Source organism: Podarcis gaigeae (genome assembly GCF_964106915.1).
Source record: "Podarcis gaigeae genome assembly, chromosome: 3".
NCBI lineage: Eukaryota > Metazoa > Chordata > Lepidosauria > Squamata > Lacertidae > Podarcis > Podarcis gaigeae.
Window position 1 is genome coordinate 83,406,453 of NC_139680.1, and position 15,843 is coordinate 83,422,295.

At 43.5% G+C, this 15,843-nt stretch overlaps 1 protein-coding gene across 5 annotated transcripts in view; it reads left to right on the plus strand.

Moving 5' to 3' along the window:
• The window catches only part of VEGFA (vascular endothelial growth factor A), a 30,205-nt gene extending 18,522 nt beyond the window's left edge, over positions 1-11,683 (plus strand). The window contains exons 5-8 of one of the 5 annotated variants that reach the window (XM_083732826.1): positions 1,217-1,255; positions 4,337-4,408; positions 5,596-5,727; positions 7,814-11,683. In XM_083732826.1, the coding sequence (XP_083588952.1) occupies positions 1,217-1,255; positions 4,337-4,408; positions 5,596-5,727; positions 7,814-7,835 (265 nt within the window). In that variant the 3' untranslated portion in view covers positions 7,836-11,683. The remainder of the gene's footprint in view (positions 1-1,216; positions 1,256-4,336; positions 4,409-5,595; positions 5,728-7,813) is intronic. The other 4 variants (XM_083732827.1, XM_083732828.1, XM_083732830.1 and 1 more) reach the window with 4 other exon arrangements.
• Positions 11,684-15,843: the final 4,160 nt, after the last annotated feature.

Below are 15,843 nucleotides of genomic sequence, written 5' to 3' on the forward strand. Positions count from 1 at the left end.
CTTACTGCTTTACAGTTGCATCTTAAAAAAAGAAAAGGCAAAAAAGGTCCACAGCCTTAGTACAGAGGGGCCTCTGTTTGATGATTGCTTGAAGGAGAATATTTCAATAGAGGTATTATGTTCTTAATATAATAGTTGTAGGTTGCTCGCCACCAATTAGGTATGTTCACAGGATGGTGCAGACTGAAGCCGTGAATGCATAGTGCTCACGAAGTTGGGGCAGGGACACCTAGTTAAACTCCCACCTCCAACTTCTCTTGCCACATGGGCTTCCCTTTAGATCTTCACTCAACTAGTTGTAAACACCTGGAAAGGGTTTATAGGTACGTTCAATCAAACATGGTTAGAGACTTCCCACAACCAGGAGCCCTACTGAGCTGTGTCTCCCACTTGTGGGGTGGTTTCTAAGTGCATTCAATGGAGCACACTTGCGAAACCCTCTTCAGAATCTTCTGTTAAGGTCAGAAACAGCTCTCTGGGACCTCTGAAGCACGGGCCTAAGGAGGCCTGCCAGGCCTCTCTGAATGGTCATTTCTAGCAAACCCCACCCACCTCCCAGCCATGTGATGGCATTTGACAATTATGTTGACCTTCCTTGCCATTTTCCACAGTCTTCCTAAGGCTGCATTTTACGTATTTTGCATTCATTTTTACATATTTTTGAAATATTTTATATACAACAGTATATAAAAGTATGTAGGATATGTTTTGAAACGAGCCCCACCCCCTTCTGCCTCTGCTCCTGCCCACTGTTGTATTGCAGCCCCACTCCCAATCTAAAGGGAAGCCCGTGTGCCTAGGGAAGCTGGGGGGGGGGGAGCTTGTATGCTCACCCCTGCCTCCATTTCTTCCTTTTGAGCATCACATGTTCAGGCAGAATATCTGCACAAAGCATGAGACTCCATTAGATGCCAATAGCTAGCTGTGAAGCATCTTAGCATCGTGGCCAGGAATTATTTTGCATCTGGCTGCGATAATTTATTTAAAATGTTTGTTAATGGCCCTTGATTGAGAGATTCCAGGATGGCTTACAGAAGTGTGAATAAAAACAAATTCGCACACAACATATAACACAAGCAAAATGCTGAAAGATAGAAAGGGCACCCTTGTAATCATTTTTTTGGGGAGAGGGGGTTTAACATGGCGAAGGCGGGTGTGTGATACCTGTGTATATATTCTTGGTTCCCTCCTGATATCTCTTCTCTTGTCTTTCCAGAGAGAGACCAAAAAAAGAAGTGAAACCTAGACAAGAAAAGTAAGTAACTTGGCTTAAGTTCCTTTTCTCTTTTGGTGTTGGTAATTTCCCTCCCTCCCTCCCTCCTTTCCTTCCAATCATGGGAAACAATAACTGATTTAACAAACAAACAAAATTGCCATCATAAGGGCTGCACCCTGAATCCATTCTTCGTAGGCAGATAACACATGCACACACCTAGCTTTGATGACTGTTGCTTCTTTTCTGCCTGATAACATACTGAAACGGCTTACTCATAGAAATTTGTAAAGAATAGCAAGGACAAAATTGGTAAAGAACAACAATGAAGCAACAGAATCTCCCCCTCCCTCCTTCCCTTTGGGAATGGATTCTAGGTTAAAGTTTCCTTCCATGAGCAGTTGTTGTTGTGGACACTGGAAATCATTGCTTCTCTCTTGCTGCTTGGGTGAAAACTTGCTGACTTATTCATAGCCGCTTGCATAGATTCCTAACACCAAGGCTATGCATGTGAGCTTTGCTGTCTCTCTCAGAGAAGGGGAGTTCTGCCAGCTATAGGGGGGAAAGCTGAAAGTAGACGCCTGTTCGGGGTATGGGCGGTCAGGTGACTTACATGTGAATGAACTTCGCATATTGATCACAATGGGTAGAATAAAATAAAATGAACTCTCTTGACATGTGAACCTTCTTGACATTGGATGGGCTGCCTTGTGGGAAAGGGACTAGCTGATGTTATAATGTGAACAGCAATCTGCTTTCAGCTTTGTGTGGACTAATGCGGCAGTGTTGATTGGGGAAAAAAACCCTCTCTACCCATCTCCCAGACCATACCGAACAAGGGCAAATGTAATGTTTACTCCTCCCACTCCTGGCTTAAAAAATAAGTAAATTACACATGCATTATGAGGGCATGAGTAGGACAATGGACAGTCTCTGGTTTGGTATGGCAGCTAGGCAGAAACAGAGAGAGAAAGGAGAAAGGAAGAAAGAGACTCTTAATGGCCAGCTATGTTGCCATTACCATGTTCTAACCTTCTCCTTGGGATTTGTTTCACGGAACCATCAAGAGGGGAGAGCCCAGCAAAGCACTTTCAGCTTGGCTTGTTCTTTCTGGAGTATCTTGTTCAATGGAGTGGCTGAAAGAGAGCAGGGTGTGCTGCTGCGATGGAGAGAAAATGCTCGTGTAGCCAAAGTCCTCTTACCTTCTGCTGAAACTTCCACTCCTCACCTTTGGCTGAACTTCAGGTGGCTTGCTTCACTTTGCAAATTTCGCAGAACATGGGGCACTCTGCTTTGAGTTAAGCTGAAATTCCTCTTGCGCTCGATGCTGTTGGTTTTGCTTTCCTCCTGGGGAATGTGTCCTTCACGAAGTCAAGCATTGTGGAAAGGTTTTCCTCAAGCAGGCACCACTCCCTCTGTCTTGTTTGTAGCTCTAGCTGCGATCTGGGGGTGCTTACTCTGCCTGTAGTAAGGAAAAGAGAAACTGGTGCCAACCAACAGGCTTGAACAAGTCTCAGGAAAGATGCAGCCACAGCCCGCCTCTTCTTCCCATCCCATTGATGTGGACTTGCCTGTGGGAGGGAAGGAGGTGGAACTTGGGAGTGAGACGTAGGAACCCTCTCAAAATGCTCTTGCTTCTTTCTGTGTGCACCTCTCCCTTGATCTGCTGCTAACACAGGGAATCAGGGTTCCCCAGACATCCACCTGGGTCATGGGGTTGGAGCTGAGCATTCCTGCCGATCTCAATCAATTCACATTATCAACATACATTTGGAAGGGCTGTAACTCAGCAGTGAAACATAAGCTTTGTACCCAAAGGGTTTGAAGTTCAGTCTTGGGCATCTCTAGGTAGGGTTGGGAAACATCACTGCCTGAAACCCTGGAGAGCCATTGCTAGTCAGCATAATAAATACTGAGTGGTCTGGCTTGCTATAAGGCAGCGTCCCATATTGGAATAAGACTTGAGTTCCCATATTAGCAGGTTATCAGTCTTATCTTAACTACAGGAAGGTGGCTCCAAATTCTCTGGCAGGCCTGTGCCATAACCCAAAGAGCGCTAGCTAGGTTGAGGCTTTGCTTCACCATCTCATCATTTAGAAATAGGCTGTTTGGCAGGTCTTTGTTCCTGGCAGGGCTTGAGAAGCAAGAGAAGTTCAGCAGCCGTTCTTTGGGTTAGGACTCCTCTTCTTGCATCGTTGTTCACCTGCCAGCATCCGTCATGGCTTCAGTCTTTGTGGATGACCCCAGCAGCAAAGCGATAGCAGAACGGGCTGCTTTGCTGTCAGTTGCAACATGACAGTCATAGCTGTGGAATAGCATGCTGGGTTCAAATGGACCCAGAGTTCATGGTCTCCAGAGTAAGGCCAAAGGGACTGAGGTTGAGATTTTAGTCAGCAGTTCCATTTGCTGCCTGCCTACTTTTGAGCACCACATAGGGCTGAGTTCAACTAAATAGTTGTGCTAGCGGGAGCCAACACAAGAAGTCCAGCTAGTGCAATGGGGCTTTTCTCCTTCTGTGCCCCCCAAATCAACCCACAGAACAGGGGCAAAGATGGGTGGTCTCCTTAGTGCTACTGTGAATTCCACCCTTATAATTTTACTGGAGTTCTTCAAACTGGATTTCTGAGGTCAGAAGTTCTGTGTGTCAGAATAATCCAGACATATGCTGGGCAAGGCGCAAATGCTTTATCAAGGATGCCTGCCTGCGCTGTCTCTTACCAGCTGATGGTGAACAATGCATTTCATTTGGGCACAGGTAGTTTCCAGGCCTCTTTCAGCAAGCCCCTCCGCCAAGTGGGGAGAAGCAGCTCCTCCCATCTCTTGGGCCAGTGGCAGGGTTGCATGCTGAGACACTGTTGGGTCTGCCATGGTCCAGCTCCGTAGCCCTGACAGGGGTTGTGCTGGTGGTGTGAAGGGGGCTAGAGTAAGAGGTGGCAAAAAAGAAACCTTGAGCCAAAGGCTTTCCAGCCTTCTCTTCTTCCTGGGCTTCCTGTTCGCCCAAGCCCACAGGGCAGTTCCTCCCCCATTTCCTGTCCTCCCTCCCTGTTTCCTTCCTGCTTCTTCTCTTCCTCCTTCCTTCTCTTTTCTTTCTTTCTGCTTTTTTTTGTTTTGTTTTTCTTCCAGAAAATCAAAGCGAGGAAAGGGGAAGGGTCAAAAGAGAAAGCGCAAGAGAGGCCGGTATAAACCACAAAACCTGTACGTTTGCATCATGTGCTTGTAGACTCTGCCCCTTCCCCATTTCTTCCCATCACCCCTCAAATCAAAACACCTGCTTGCGATACACCTAATTACAACAAAGAGACAATTCCCCACCCACTTCTCCAAATCACCCCTTTGTGGAGAGCTGGGGTGGCCTCACTGGTGGTGGTAGCGTAGCAGCTTTGGCACGTCTGACGCAGAGGCATAAAAGGAGGAGCGGTTCTTCTTCTTGCTTGGGATTACTCTTTCTCTTCTGAAGGCACAACAACATGAAGGGACAGGCAGGCTTATTTGCTTCACTGTTGCTGCACCCTGCAATTCCCCCTGTGTGATTTCCCATCTCCTCGCTTCCCTTAATTTCAGCTTTCCCTTTAAGGCTGTCATTGTTAATGAGGCTGGCAACAAGGGCTTGGTGCTTGCCATTCATGCATGTCTATGTCTCTGTGTTTGATCTGATGGTAACACTAACCAGTGAGGAGCTAGAGGACTCTGGGAAACATATGAGGAGCGCTCTCTCTCTCTCTCTCTCTCTCTCTCTCTCTCTCTCTCTCTTTCTTCTGGATATTGGTGGTTCCTCTTTTACTCTCTCTCTCTTCAATTCACAGAATCCTGCATTGCTAATAATCTGGTGGCAGTTCTGGAGCAGGAAAGGGATTTGAAAAGGAGCTATTTTGATTCAATTCCTAAGGGGGAAATTATTATTATTATTATTATTATTATTATTATTATTATTATTAAGGCCCCCACGCATAAAGCAGCTGAATCTAGGAGACTGTCTCCTCTCCTCTCCACCTTTTGGTATAGCTGTTGCCCCAGTTGACATTAGCAAGACTTTCTTTGTAGGAGGAGCTGCCACTGGGTATTTAACATGTTTTCACTCTAGTTTTGGGGACCTCTGTTAACATGAGGAGGCTCTCGCCATTTTTACCTTGGCCAATTGGACTAATGCAGGATTTGTGAATTGTGCAGCTGCAGAGAGCCGGTTTCTTTTTCTTTAAGCTGTTGCAAGTAAGTGTTGGGACGCCTTTGGGACTGTCTGCCAGCCAGCAGTGTTCTGAATGAGCAGTGCTGAGCGAGTGGGGGTTGGGGGCAGGGGTTGCTTCAATGTTTAGGGTGTTGCATGTGTAAATTTCTTCCCGCTAAAGCGCTGTAGCTTAGACCTCTTTCCTTTTGCCTTTTTGCAGTCACTGTGAACCTTGCTCAGAAAGGAGAAAGCACTTGTTCAAACAAGATCCCCAGACCTGTAAATGTTCCTGCAAATTCACAGACTCACGTTGCAAGTCGAGGCAGCTTGAGTTAAACGAGCGCACTTGCAGGTTTGTGTCCTGAAGAATGAAAGAGAGAGAAAATACCCACAAACATATGGGCACACACACACACACACACGTGCGTGCAGCTCACACAAACACACAAACACTCTCAAGTTGAGAAAGAGCAAGAGAAAGTTTGCTTCCTGCTGGCTTCTGTTGCCAATGTTCTATGATCCCTCCTTTCCCCTGCTTGACATGGATAGGGAAAAGGACAGGGCTATTATGAGTCTCATGTCACAAGCTTTCTGTGTTATGGTAGGGCTGGGCTGGAATGACAACAAGACAGGGCGGTGTTAAGATAGAACGTGCTCCTTGGCTAGCAAGATGGCTCATTTCATGCTGCTGGAAACCAGGGGAAAGGGCTCAGTGCCTTTAATGCAAGTGCTTGTATAATAGGATATAGGCTATTGGATCATAACAGAAGTCCCTTTTGCTCCAGACACAGGGCTGTAAGGAGAACTGAAGCGTAACTAGACAAGCTCTTTAAAATATTTATTAAGGCTTGCAGCAGTAGTCCACCTTAGGACTGAGTCCTTCCATCTGTGGTGTAATTGGAAGAGTGACTTGCGTGGACTAGAATAGGCAGAGAAGCAATGCCACAAGCCAATGATATGCACCACCTCAAAGTCTGACTGAGTGCATACAAGATGTCATCATCTCTGTATCCACTTTGTAACCACAAATACCACCCAACCCTTCACAAAGATTCCAGAGCTTCCTGCCACCAAGAGGTTTCATACATCCTGTTTTTACGTTTGGGAAATGAGCATTTCTGCCTCGATAGAAAGGGTCCCCTGCAGCCAAGGCTAGAAGGGCAGGAGTCCATTTAGTTCTCTGAGAATAGCACATGTGGTTCTACAGTAGCTTTGTCCATTTGGTGCCCTGCAGATGCTTTGGACTTGCTGGGACTCTGCAGAGTTGCAGCTGTAGTCAGAAACATCTGGAAGACACTAGATTGGTGAAGACTGACCTACAATATCCGCAGTCGACCATGTGTGCTTGCAGATATTGAGCTGGATACCGTTGGGCTTTTTGATATGATTGGCCAGGAAGCTCCATTCTCTGTTAGTGGAGGAGTTTGAGACACACTGCTCTCTATGCAGGGGAATCTTGTGAGGGGTTGTAACCTGAGTGTGGATGCCTTTTGCTGCAGAAAGAAGGGAGCCAGCTCTTCTTGGGTTACAGTTCACCCTGCAGAAGTAGTCCCTGGAGAGAAACCAGGCATCTTCTTGCCCTTGACCTTTATAGTTTTTCCTCAAACTTTCTAAAGAGCAGCTTTGGAAAACCATCCTTGCTAGAAGCTTAAGGCTCAGAAGGTTTCTCAAAGGAGGAAGGAAAATGCTCTAGGATTTGGAAATTATTCACCCCATGGTTAGGTTCTCCCCTGTGCCAGGGTGAAATGCTGATTTTCAGAGTGTCTTGTCAGTGCATCGGGTGGGAGAAGAGGCTATACTCGTTGGGGCTGGCAACCTCATATCTGTGTGAGTGTGGAAAGCTGCTTCAGATGAACTTTCATTCCGACCGAGTTATGAAATCTGGACCTTAAAAGGGCACAGCAAATTCATCTTCTTCCTGCTTCTGCCACAAACTGTTGCTGCTGTGTTCAGGCACTAACCACTGTCTCTTGGCAAAGAGTGGAATGACAAACAATATATATTTTTTGTTTCCCTTTTGCCTGCGTGAGACACTCACGGCTTTGTTTGGCTGCACCTCCACATAAAAAACAAAACAAAAAGCAATCTAGATTGGGAGGGGATAATTTGTGTGTGTGTGAGTTGCGACGTGCAAGGAGGTATGACAGTTTGGAGAGGAAAGTAGTTTTCTGTCATTATTTGGGAGCAGGGATCACATGGAAACGCAGTGGTGTTTTAATTTTTTTTTTAAAAAATTGCTCTTTTAAGACAAATTTCAAGTCACCCACCTCACCTGCTTTGTATGGATTTATGTGGGGGAACAATGGGACTGACTGTTCTTCTAGTAGCTCTGTAGTTCTCCTCTTCCCCTACCACTGCCTTCATCACCTCAGAGAATGCCACACCTAAGTTACTTCAGTTAACCATAACCTCTTCTCCCCACCCACTCTCTTCAACAGATGTGAAAAACCGAGACGGTGAGCAGCAGAGAAGAAAAGGAGTGGGGGAAGAGAGCCTTGGTTTCTGGAGCCTGATATCTCGCCTGGTCAAAAAACACTAATCCAAATGAACACTAAAATGAAGGATCAGTAGAGCACAGCACTTTTGAGTACGGACGATGGACTCCGGAAGGAACATTCCCCGAGGACCCTCACAAGATTCACCTTTTGGTTTTGAACTGGTTTTCTATAGAGACTTTCCTTCTCATGCTGCTAAATAATAGAGCCAGGGAGACTGGAGTGGTATGTTTTGGGACTCCCGTTTCACACGAATAAAAATATATATGTTTGTAAATATAGATATACATATATATTCTGAGTTTTAAGAGAGAGAAAAAACATTGCTAACATTATTGGTGTCTTCACTGGATATATTCAACTGCTGTGGACACAAGTGGGCTACTTGGGGCGTAAGAAAGAAACGATGACTGGACTTCAGCCAAAAGCGCTCAGTGTAATCTTCATACTCTTGCTGACTCTGTTAAGCATGCTGCTCCACCAAGCTCAGTTCCCCAGGCCCTGTCTTGTATGGAGAGACATTGGCACCAGAGAGGAGGTGGCAGGGGATTCCAAAGATGGGGCCTTGGAATATTATGGGTCAAAAGGTCAAGGAAGTGACTCTAGCCACTAGGTCTGAGGATTCGGTCAACTTCCCTCTCCCTCCTCTCCAAAACGATCTGCCCCAACTTGTCTTGCAACCTGCCTGTTTTGATGGGACACTGGTGTATGTTGTCGAATTGAGTTGGCTGCAGGAACTTTGCCCTGGATCTATGTTCTGGCCTTAACGGTGCTTGTCAGTGGCTGGTGCTTGTCAACTTGAGCAGGCGTTGCTGGGATCTACAATCTTGCAACCTCTCTTTGCTACTTAAATCAAGGATATAGGGGCTTGGCAGTACATGGAAGCAAGAATATATAGCCAGGCAGTTGAGCAGTGCTGTCTGCCATCCTTATGCACAGAGCTGCCATTGAAGATGCTTATGGAACATCTCTGGAAAGGGATATTAATCTGAAGTATATATGTACAATAGATTGGGGCGGGGGGTGAGTGTGTGTCTGTGTGGGGAGTATATGCACACAAATATACAGGTTCAAAATTGGAAAGTGGCATTTACAGCCTGCTGGGCAGTATCCGATGAGAGATTACTTCTCGTTTTGTGAATTCATTAATATTCTCAATCTGTTGTAACATGAATGTGCCAAGACATCTTGTGCTATGCTGGAGTTTTGTAACTTTATTCCTTTCCACCATCATGCTGGTGGAGTAATGTTGCCTATCCTACCAATACACGGTCTTGTTTATTTGAAAACGTGTTCCGTTGCAACAGAAACTTATTTAACAAGAGACTTATGAAGCATTCGCCACCAAACGTTGGATAATTCCTAATGAGTTTATTTGCCTGAAGTAAACTCTCATCTGGACTTTGGGGGTGCCCATCTTAAATTTTCCTTCCCCAATAACCTTGAGCAATGTGCCATGTAGAATCTTGAATTTTCAGTGTTGAATTGTTCAGAAAACACTTGTATGACTTGGCTTGATGTGACAAAGATAGCCTCAAATTGACCCCATTCATCATGCTTCTGCACTACAAGGTTCAGAACATTCTTATGTGGAACCTGGTTAAAGTTGGTAGCACCCTAGAGTGGCTAATATATTCAGGCTCTCTAGATGTTGGCAGTATCGTTTAACTCCCTTTAGCACAGCTTTCCTAACCTGGTGCTTTCCAGTGGTTACTGTTGTTTTTACTACAGCTAAATTTTTTTGGGATTACAACTAACTCAGCTAGATTGGGGAAGGCTGTTGAATTAAATGTGTGTGTGTGTGTGTGTGTGTGTGTGTTTGTAAAATCAGGCCCAGCCAACAGCCACTATAAAGGTGCATTGCCTGCGATTTGCGGGACCATGTGTGCACAACCCTTGGGAAAGTAGAAAAAAGCTTTGCAACTCTTAAAACTGGCAAGAGTTCCATTGTAACACTGGTATGGGGACTGCATTACAACACAGAAGCTTGGGCTAGTCACCTAGATATAATGCACAAATTTTGAGTAACGGATGCCTAAGTGCTCTTGTGAGATCAGGCTATAATGCTCAGTGCCTTTGCAAGATAAAACCCTATAAACACCAAACCACACCAAACCACTAGGTATTAAGTAAACATTCTGATCTGGAAAGGAGCTGGCAGCAATGTACTTTAAATATCTGAAGTTTGTTGACTTGCCCAAATGCACCCTGGCTTTGGCCAGCAAATGAGTGCTGATGATAATAGGGCCATATTGATGACTTGGCAAGTGCAACGTGGATACAATCCACTGGTAGCCTTTCCCCCCTCACTCATTAGTTCTAGATGAAATTTACTTGGTGGGTGAGTGGAACTGGTGCTCCTGCACTTGGTTTGATCCTGGAAGGGCAGTGCTTCCGTTCCCCCCTCCCCCAGTCGGATTGAACCCAGCACCTGGGACGTTGTGGGTGGCTTCTACAGCAGGTGCAGGTGGTGCAGACTCTTTGAGATTTGAAACAGCATTGTTGCCTTTGAAAACCTATTCCTATTTAATTTATGTAAAATACGTTAGCGTTCAGTGTGTATGTGTGTGTGCGTGCACCTGAGTGATGCTGCATGCATGGACCTGTGGCTGCCTGGCTGCTCAAAAGGTAGTAAGGCCAGCTCTGATTGGCTCGGTGAGTGGGCGGAATGAATCCAAACTTCTTCCCTTGCATTGGGGTAGCTGTAGGTTCTGGATCCCGCCCCCCCCCCAAGAGATTCAGCACTTAGCGCTGGCCATCCATTTCGCATTGCAGACCTGTTTCCTAATTCAGTGGTGGGTGGCTGTGAATGCAGAGGTCTAGAGCCATGTGCCCACCGTGTGTGTGTGTGTGTGTGTGTGTGTGTGTGTGTGTGTGTGTATGGAAGCTTGCTTCCAATTGCCTTCACTGGAGTGGGGTGTACGCCTGGTGTTCAGTTCAGAAGTTTGGGTTTTTAAAAAATCAAGTTACATTTGGTCTGTGTGAGAATGCTGTCAAATGCCTGTCTGTTTCCAGACAAGCAAAAAATCAACTTGTTGCAAGTTTGATGATTAACCACTATGAAATTCCCTTCTACCCAATAGCAAGTGTGGTGTATGTGTGAGTGTGTGTGTGCGTGCAGGGGTGTGTGTGTGCTTGTGCGTGCACACACACGCACACAGCTGAAATGTATATATTCATGCTGTGCAAGGTGACAAACATTGTTCTATATACTTGTTTAATATCCCTTTTTAAAAATTAGAAATTAAAAATAATAATTTAAACTAGGTACTTTTCAGTATTCTTTGTTAATATTTAATTTTACTATTTATAAGCCGTACCTCTTTTTTTGTACTGTTATGTATAAATTTTTAACTCTTCTGCTCCATCCAATCTCTCCCCAGTTGTTGACAGAGTCAGTAGCATGATCAGTTATTTAATTAATATCTCTTAACACCCTCCCCCTACACATTCCTTTTGAGGCAAGGGTTATACATCTACATATTATATATATATTTGGTTATATGTATGTGTGTGTGTATATATATATATATATATATGTTTATGTATATGTGTGATTCGGAATAAATAGACACTACGATTTTTATATATGTAACCCGCTCCTGCGCCCCAGAAATATAGAAAAATTTACTATCATTTTATTTATTGGTGCTACTGTTTATCTGTAATGTGGCAAGAAAAGAATACATTTGCCACACTGGCTAATCTCAAGATTCCATATGAAATATTTATTTTTAGACAAAAAAATAACAAATATATCTTTAAAAAAACCACCATCTATGGCTTTTTTTGTAATAAAGAATTTAATTCTCACTTGGTTTATTTTCCCAAACTTCTTTTGCATCTTTTTTTTCTGCTGGTGTTTTTGAACTGATTTTGCTAATCGGCTGTGGGGAGGGGAACACGGGGGGGGGGGGAAGGGCTTGTATAGCTGTGAAAGTGCATTGTCTTATGTAATGACCTAAGGCCACAAAACAGCCCTCTTTGATCTATGGGCAGAATACCAATACAGTGGTACCTCGGGTTGCAGACGCTTCAGGTTACATAGGCTTCAGGTTACAGACTCCGCTAACCCAGAAATAGTACCTTGGGTTAAGAATTTTGCTTCAGTATGAGAACAGAAATTGTGCTCCAGCGGCGTGGCAGCAGCAGGAGGCCCAATTAGCTAAAGTGGTTGCTTCAGGTTAAGAATGGACCTCCGGAACGAATTAAGTACTTAACCCGAGGTACCACTGTATGCTTTCAATGCTCCCTACTTGTGCTGTTAAGATATCCAAATATTACTATATACAGTGGTAACTCGGTTTTTGAACGACTTGGAAGTCGAATGTTTTGGTTTTCAAATGCTGAAAACCTGGAATTAAATGCTTCCATTTTCGAACGCACCTTTGAAGTCAAATGGCTTTCGTTGAGTCCCCCCCCCCCCCAATTTTCTCTATTGAATTTGCAGACGACCCTTTGCTCCTCGGTTTTTGAATGTTTCAGAAATCTTAATGGTCTACTGGAAGTGATTACATTCGAAAACTGAGGTACCACTGTACTAGCAAACAGTTCAGTCCGAAAGTAAGATGTCCACTCAGAAGGCTCTAATGGACACAGAGGTTGCTGGAAGACCTAACAACCTAGCATTTTCATACGACTGCGGTTTATCTGTGCAAGCTAGTTGTGGTGGACTTTATTGAAGGCTCTTTCATATGAACCTATGCCACAGATGCCAGTCTTTTGATGGCATTCACAACTAAGTTTATCAATCACCTAGTGATTTCCTGAAGTACATATCCTCAGCAAGAATGAGTTTGGGCTTTCAGAAAATACAGTTGCATCACAATCTTTGGTTAACTGCAGGTGAGATGATTCTTTGGGGCCGTTGGATGGGTGTTCCAGCTGGTTCCAGGTTCCATTTTGTTAAGGCACCATGGACACCATGCCTTTCTTTCAGAGATCTTTAAAAACTGCTTACAACACATAATGGGAAAATAAAAATGTCAAAGCTGCAACTGAAATTAACATGAAGTTGGAGCAGTTCCCCTTTGAGGAAAGGTTATGATGTTTGGGTGTCTAGAGACAAAAGTGAGGTAAAATCGTGGCCAGAGGACTTCATGTTGGATTTTAAACTGGTTTTCCCACTTTGGGCAGTGCTTCAAAGTCTCCGACAACCAGCTGGTTGTCAGGCTCTTGGCACTTTGAAAGCTGAACAAGCTCCACTCTTTTGGTCACACACCTGTATGACATCAGTTGCAGGTTGGGTGGCTATGGTTTGCTCAAAATGGCCTCATGGCCCGATTATGGAAGCCTGTCAGGCCAAGACTGAGCCATCTTCTGGAGTTTCCTGACCCCTGATCTCGAAATTTCACCTCAGGAACTGAAGGTCTCTTGCCTGTGAAATGTTGAAGGCAACCTTGGAACACAAAGCATTAATGAATTTTAACATAATTTAAGATAAATGCTACAACCATGGGGAATAATGTCCCTAGGAAAAATGTGATTATGTTGAATGAAACTGCAGAAACAGAAACAACCAGTGAACTACTAGTTTCAGTTGGCAACTTTGTTATTTTGGGGTTTAAGACTGGGAAATTTTTAAAAAAGTGGACTGGGTGATGCAATATTATATTCATTAACATGAAGTCATCTTCAAAAAGAGGAACTTTTTTTGGCATTTGCCTTCCTGAAAATGACAAATGTTTGGTTGGAAAAAAGCAAATCATTTGAGTGTTGCCTGCAGCTAAGTATAAATTCCTTTGGGAATTACAACTTCCCTCATGGACTTGATGCTGACTGGCAACTTGTGAATGCAAGAGGGTTTAGCTTTGGAGCTATTTATTTGTGGATGTCTATCCGTGAATTGTCACATGTTATATTGGTCATGATACATTGGTTCCAGGTCATTTACCAGAGAACCTATTTCCCACAGTTTCCAGTAAACATTACCATTTTTTTTGGGGGGGGGGGTGATCAAAGTTACAGATGAATTATTGAGGTTGCAAAACTGTTACATTGGTCACATTAAAAAAAACACAACCATAATGAAAAGAAAACATTTAAACTACTTGTGGCATATTGATTGGTTGAGTTTATTTATATGCTGCTTTTCCACAATGATCTTTGCCCAAAGTAGCTCACAGCAAACATTCAAAAACATCAAAACATTGAAAATACAAACATACAAAAATACAGAACATGTTAGTAAATTCAAATGACAAAAATCAACAACTCAACAAATGCAGAATAAATCAGCATTACCAAAACAAACAAAACTCCCCTGCCAAATCAATGTTTAAATACATAAATACAAAGCAAAACAAGAGTTAGCCAACAATAGTGCATATTTCATTATTATTTTTGTAGGGAAGATTAAACCAGTTAACAAATAGTTTAATGTTAATTGGAGTTAAATAATAATAGCTAAAACATAAAATATTATTTAAAGAAGCTTACAAATGTTACATTGGTCACCAAAGAATTATCCGTACTTGAGAATACAGACCTTTCAATCTGTGGGACCTACTTCTAAGAAGACATCTATGAAGATGGCACAGTTAAACTTATAAATTTGACATTTTCTATTAAAAGTCAAGTGGTGTAGGAACTTGAAAGCTCTTCATGATCCTCCAACAGCTGAAGCATGGTCGATACAAGAAGAAGAAAAAAAATCCTTGTCTTTTTGTCAGTTTCAAGACTAATTGATTTATTACACACTTTTACTGGATATGTATTTAGTAATACTGCCTCCTAGGCCAAGAACTTTCTGTTAATTTGTTACATAACGTTACACAATATGCATTGCAACACAACGGCAAGCCACAATGCAACTGTCAAATACCACTTTCACTAATACATAGAAAAGTTGCTTTAGAAAGGTTGAATCAGCTTCTGAAAAACGTTAATATGCACTAAAGAAAGAAGAAGACCAACGGATGCAACTTCTAGGAGTGTGCTTGCTTCTTGTTTCAGTTTTTTGTGGAACGTTGAAAGACAAGTGGACTGCATGTCCAGAGTGTTATATGGGAAGAGGAAGCAACTGTTAAAGCACTCTGAGAATTGTAGCTCTGAGAGGGGACTATGGATCTCCTATCAACTCTCAGCATCCTTAATAAACTACAGTTCCCAGGATTCCTTGGGGGAAGCCATGATTGTTAAAGTGGTATAATAGTACTGGATATGGCCTCGCTAAATTGTTTTAACTGGCTTTTAATGTTGTCTTTTAACATTGTTGTAATCCGACCTGGAATCACATGGTGTAAGGCAGGTAAGAAATCCAATAAATAACACTAATAATATTAAACACACTACTTATACAGTGGTACCTCGGGTTACGTACACTTCAGATTACATACGCTTCAGGTTACAGACTCCGCTAACCCAGAAATAGTACCTCGGGTTAAGAACTTTGCTTCAGGATGAGAACAGAAATTGTGCTCCGGTGGTGCGGCAGCAGCAGGAGGCCCCATTAGATAAAGTGGTGCTTCAGGTTAAGAACAGTTTCAGGTTAAGAACTGACCTCCGGAACGAATTAAGTACTTAACCTGAGGTACCACTGTAATAACCTGATAATCTGGTGCCTGGAGCCAAAGTCCTATGGAGGAACTGGGTATGTATAGCCTGGAGGAGAGACAATTAAGCACAATATGATGGCCACCTTCAAATATCTGAAGGGCTGTCACATAGATGGCTAAGCAAATTTATTTTCTGTTGCTCCTGACGGTTAATCAATGTGTTCGAATGACAAGAAAATGGATTCGAACTAAGCATTCAGCAAAAAGAACCTAATGGTGCAAGCTGCTTAAGTGACTACCTCAGAACCTTTATTAGAGGTTTTTATAAGCAATGGGAAGATGGTCTTCTGTCAGGGATGCTTGAATACTCTGGGATTCCTGTATGTGGAAAAAAACTTCCCTGCCTCATTTTACTCCAACCCAGCTTCTTCAGGCCTTGATCCTCCTGTGAGCTGAAGTATTAACGGGAGTGAGCCG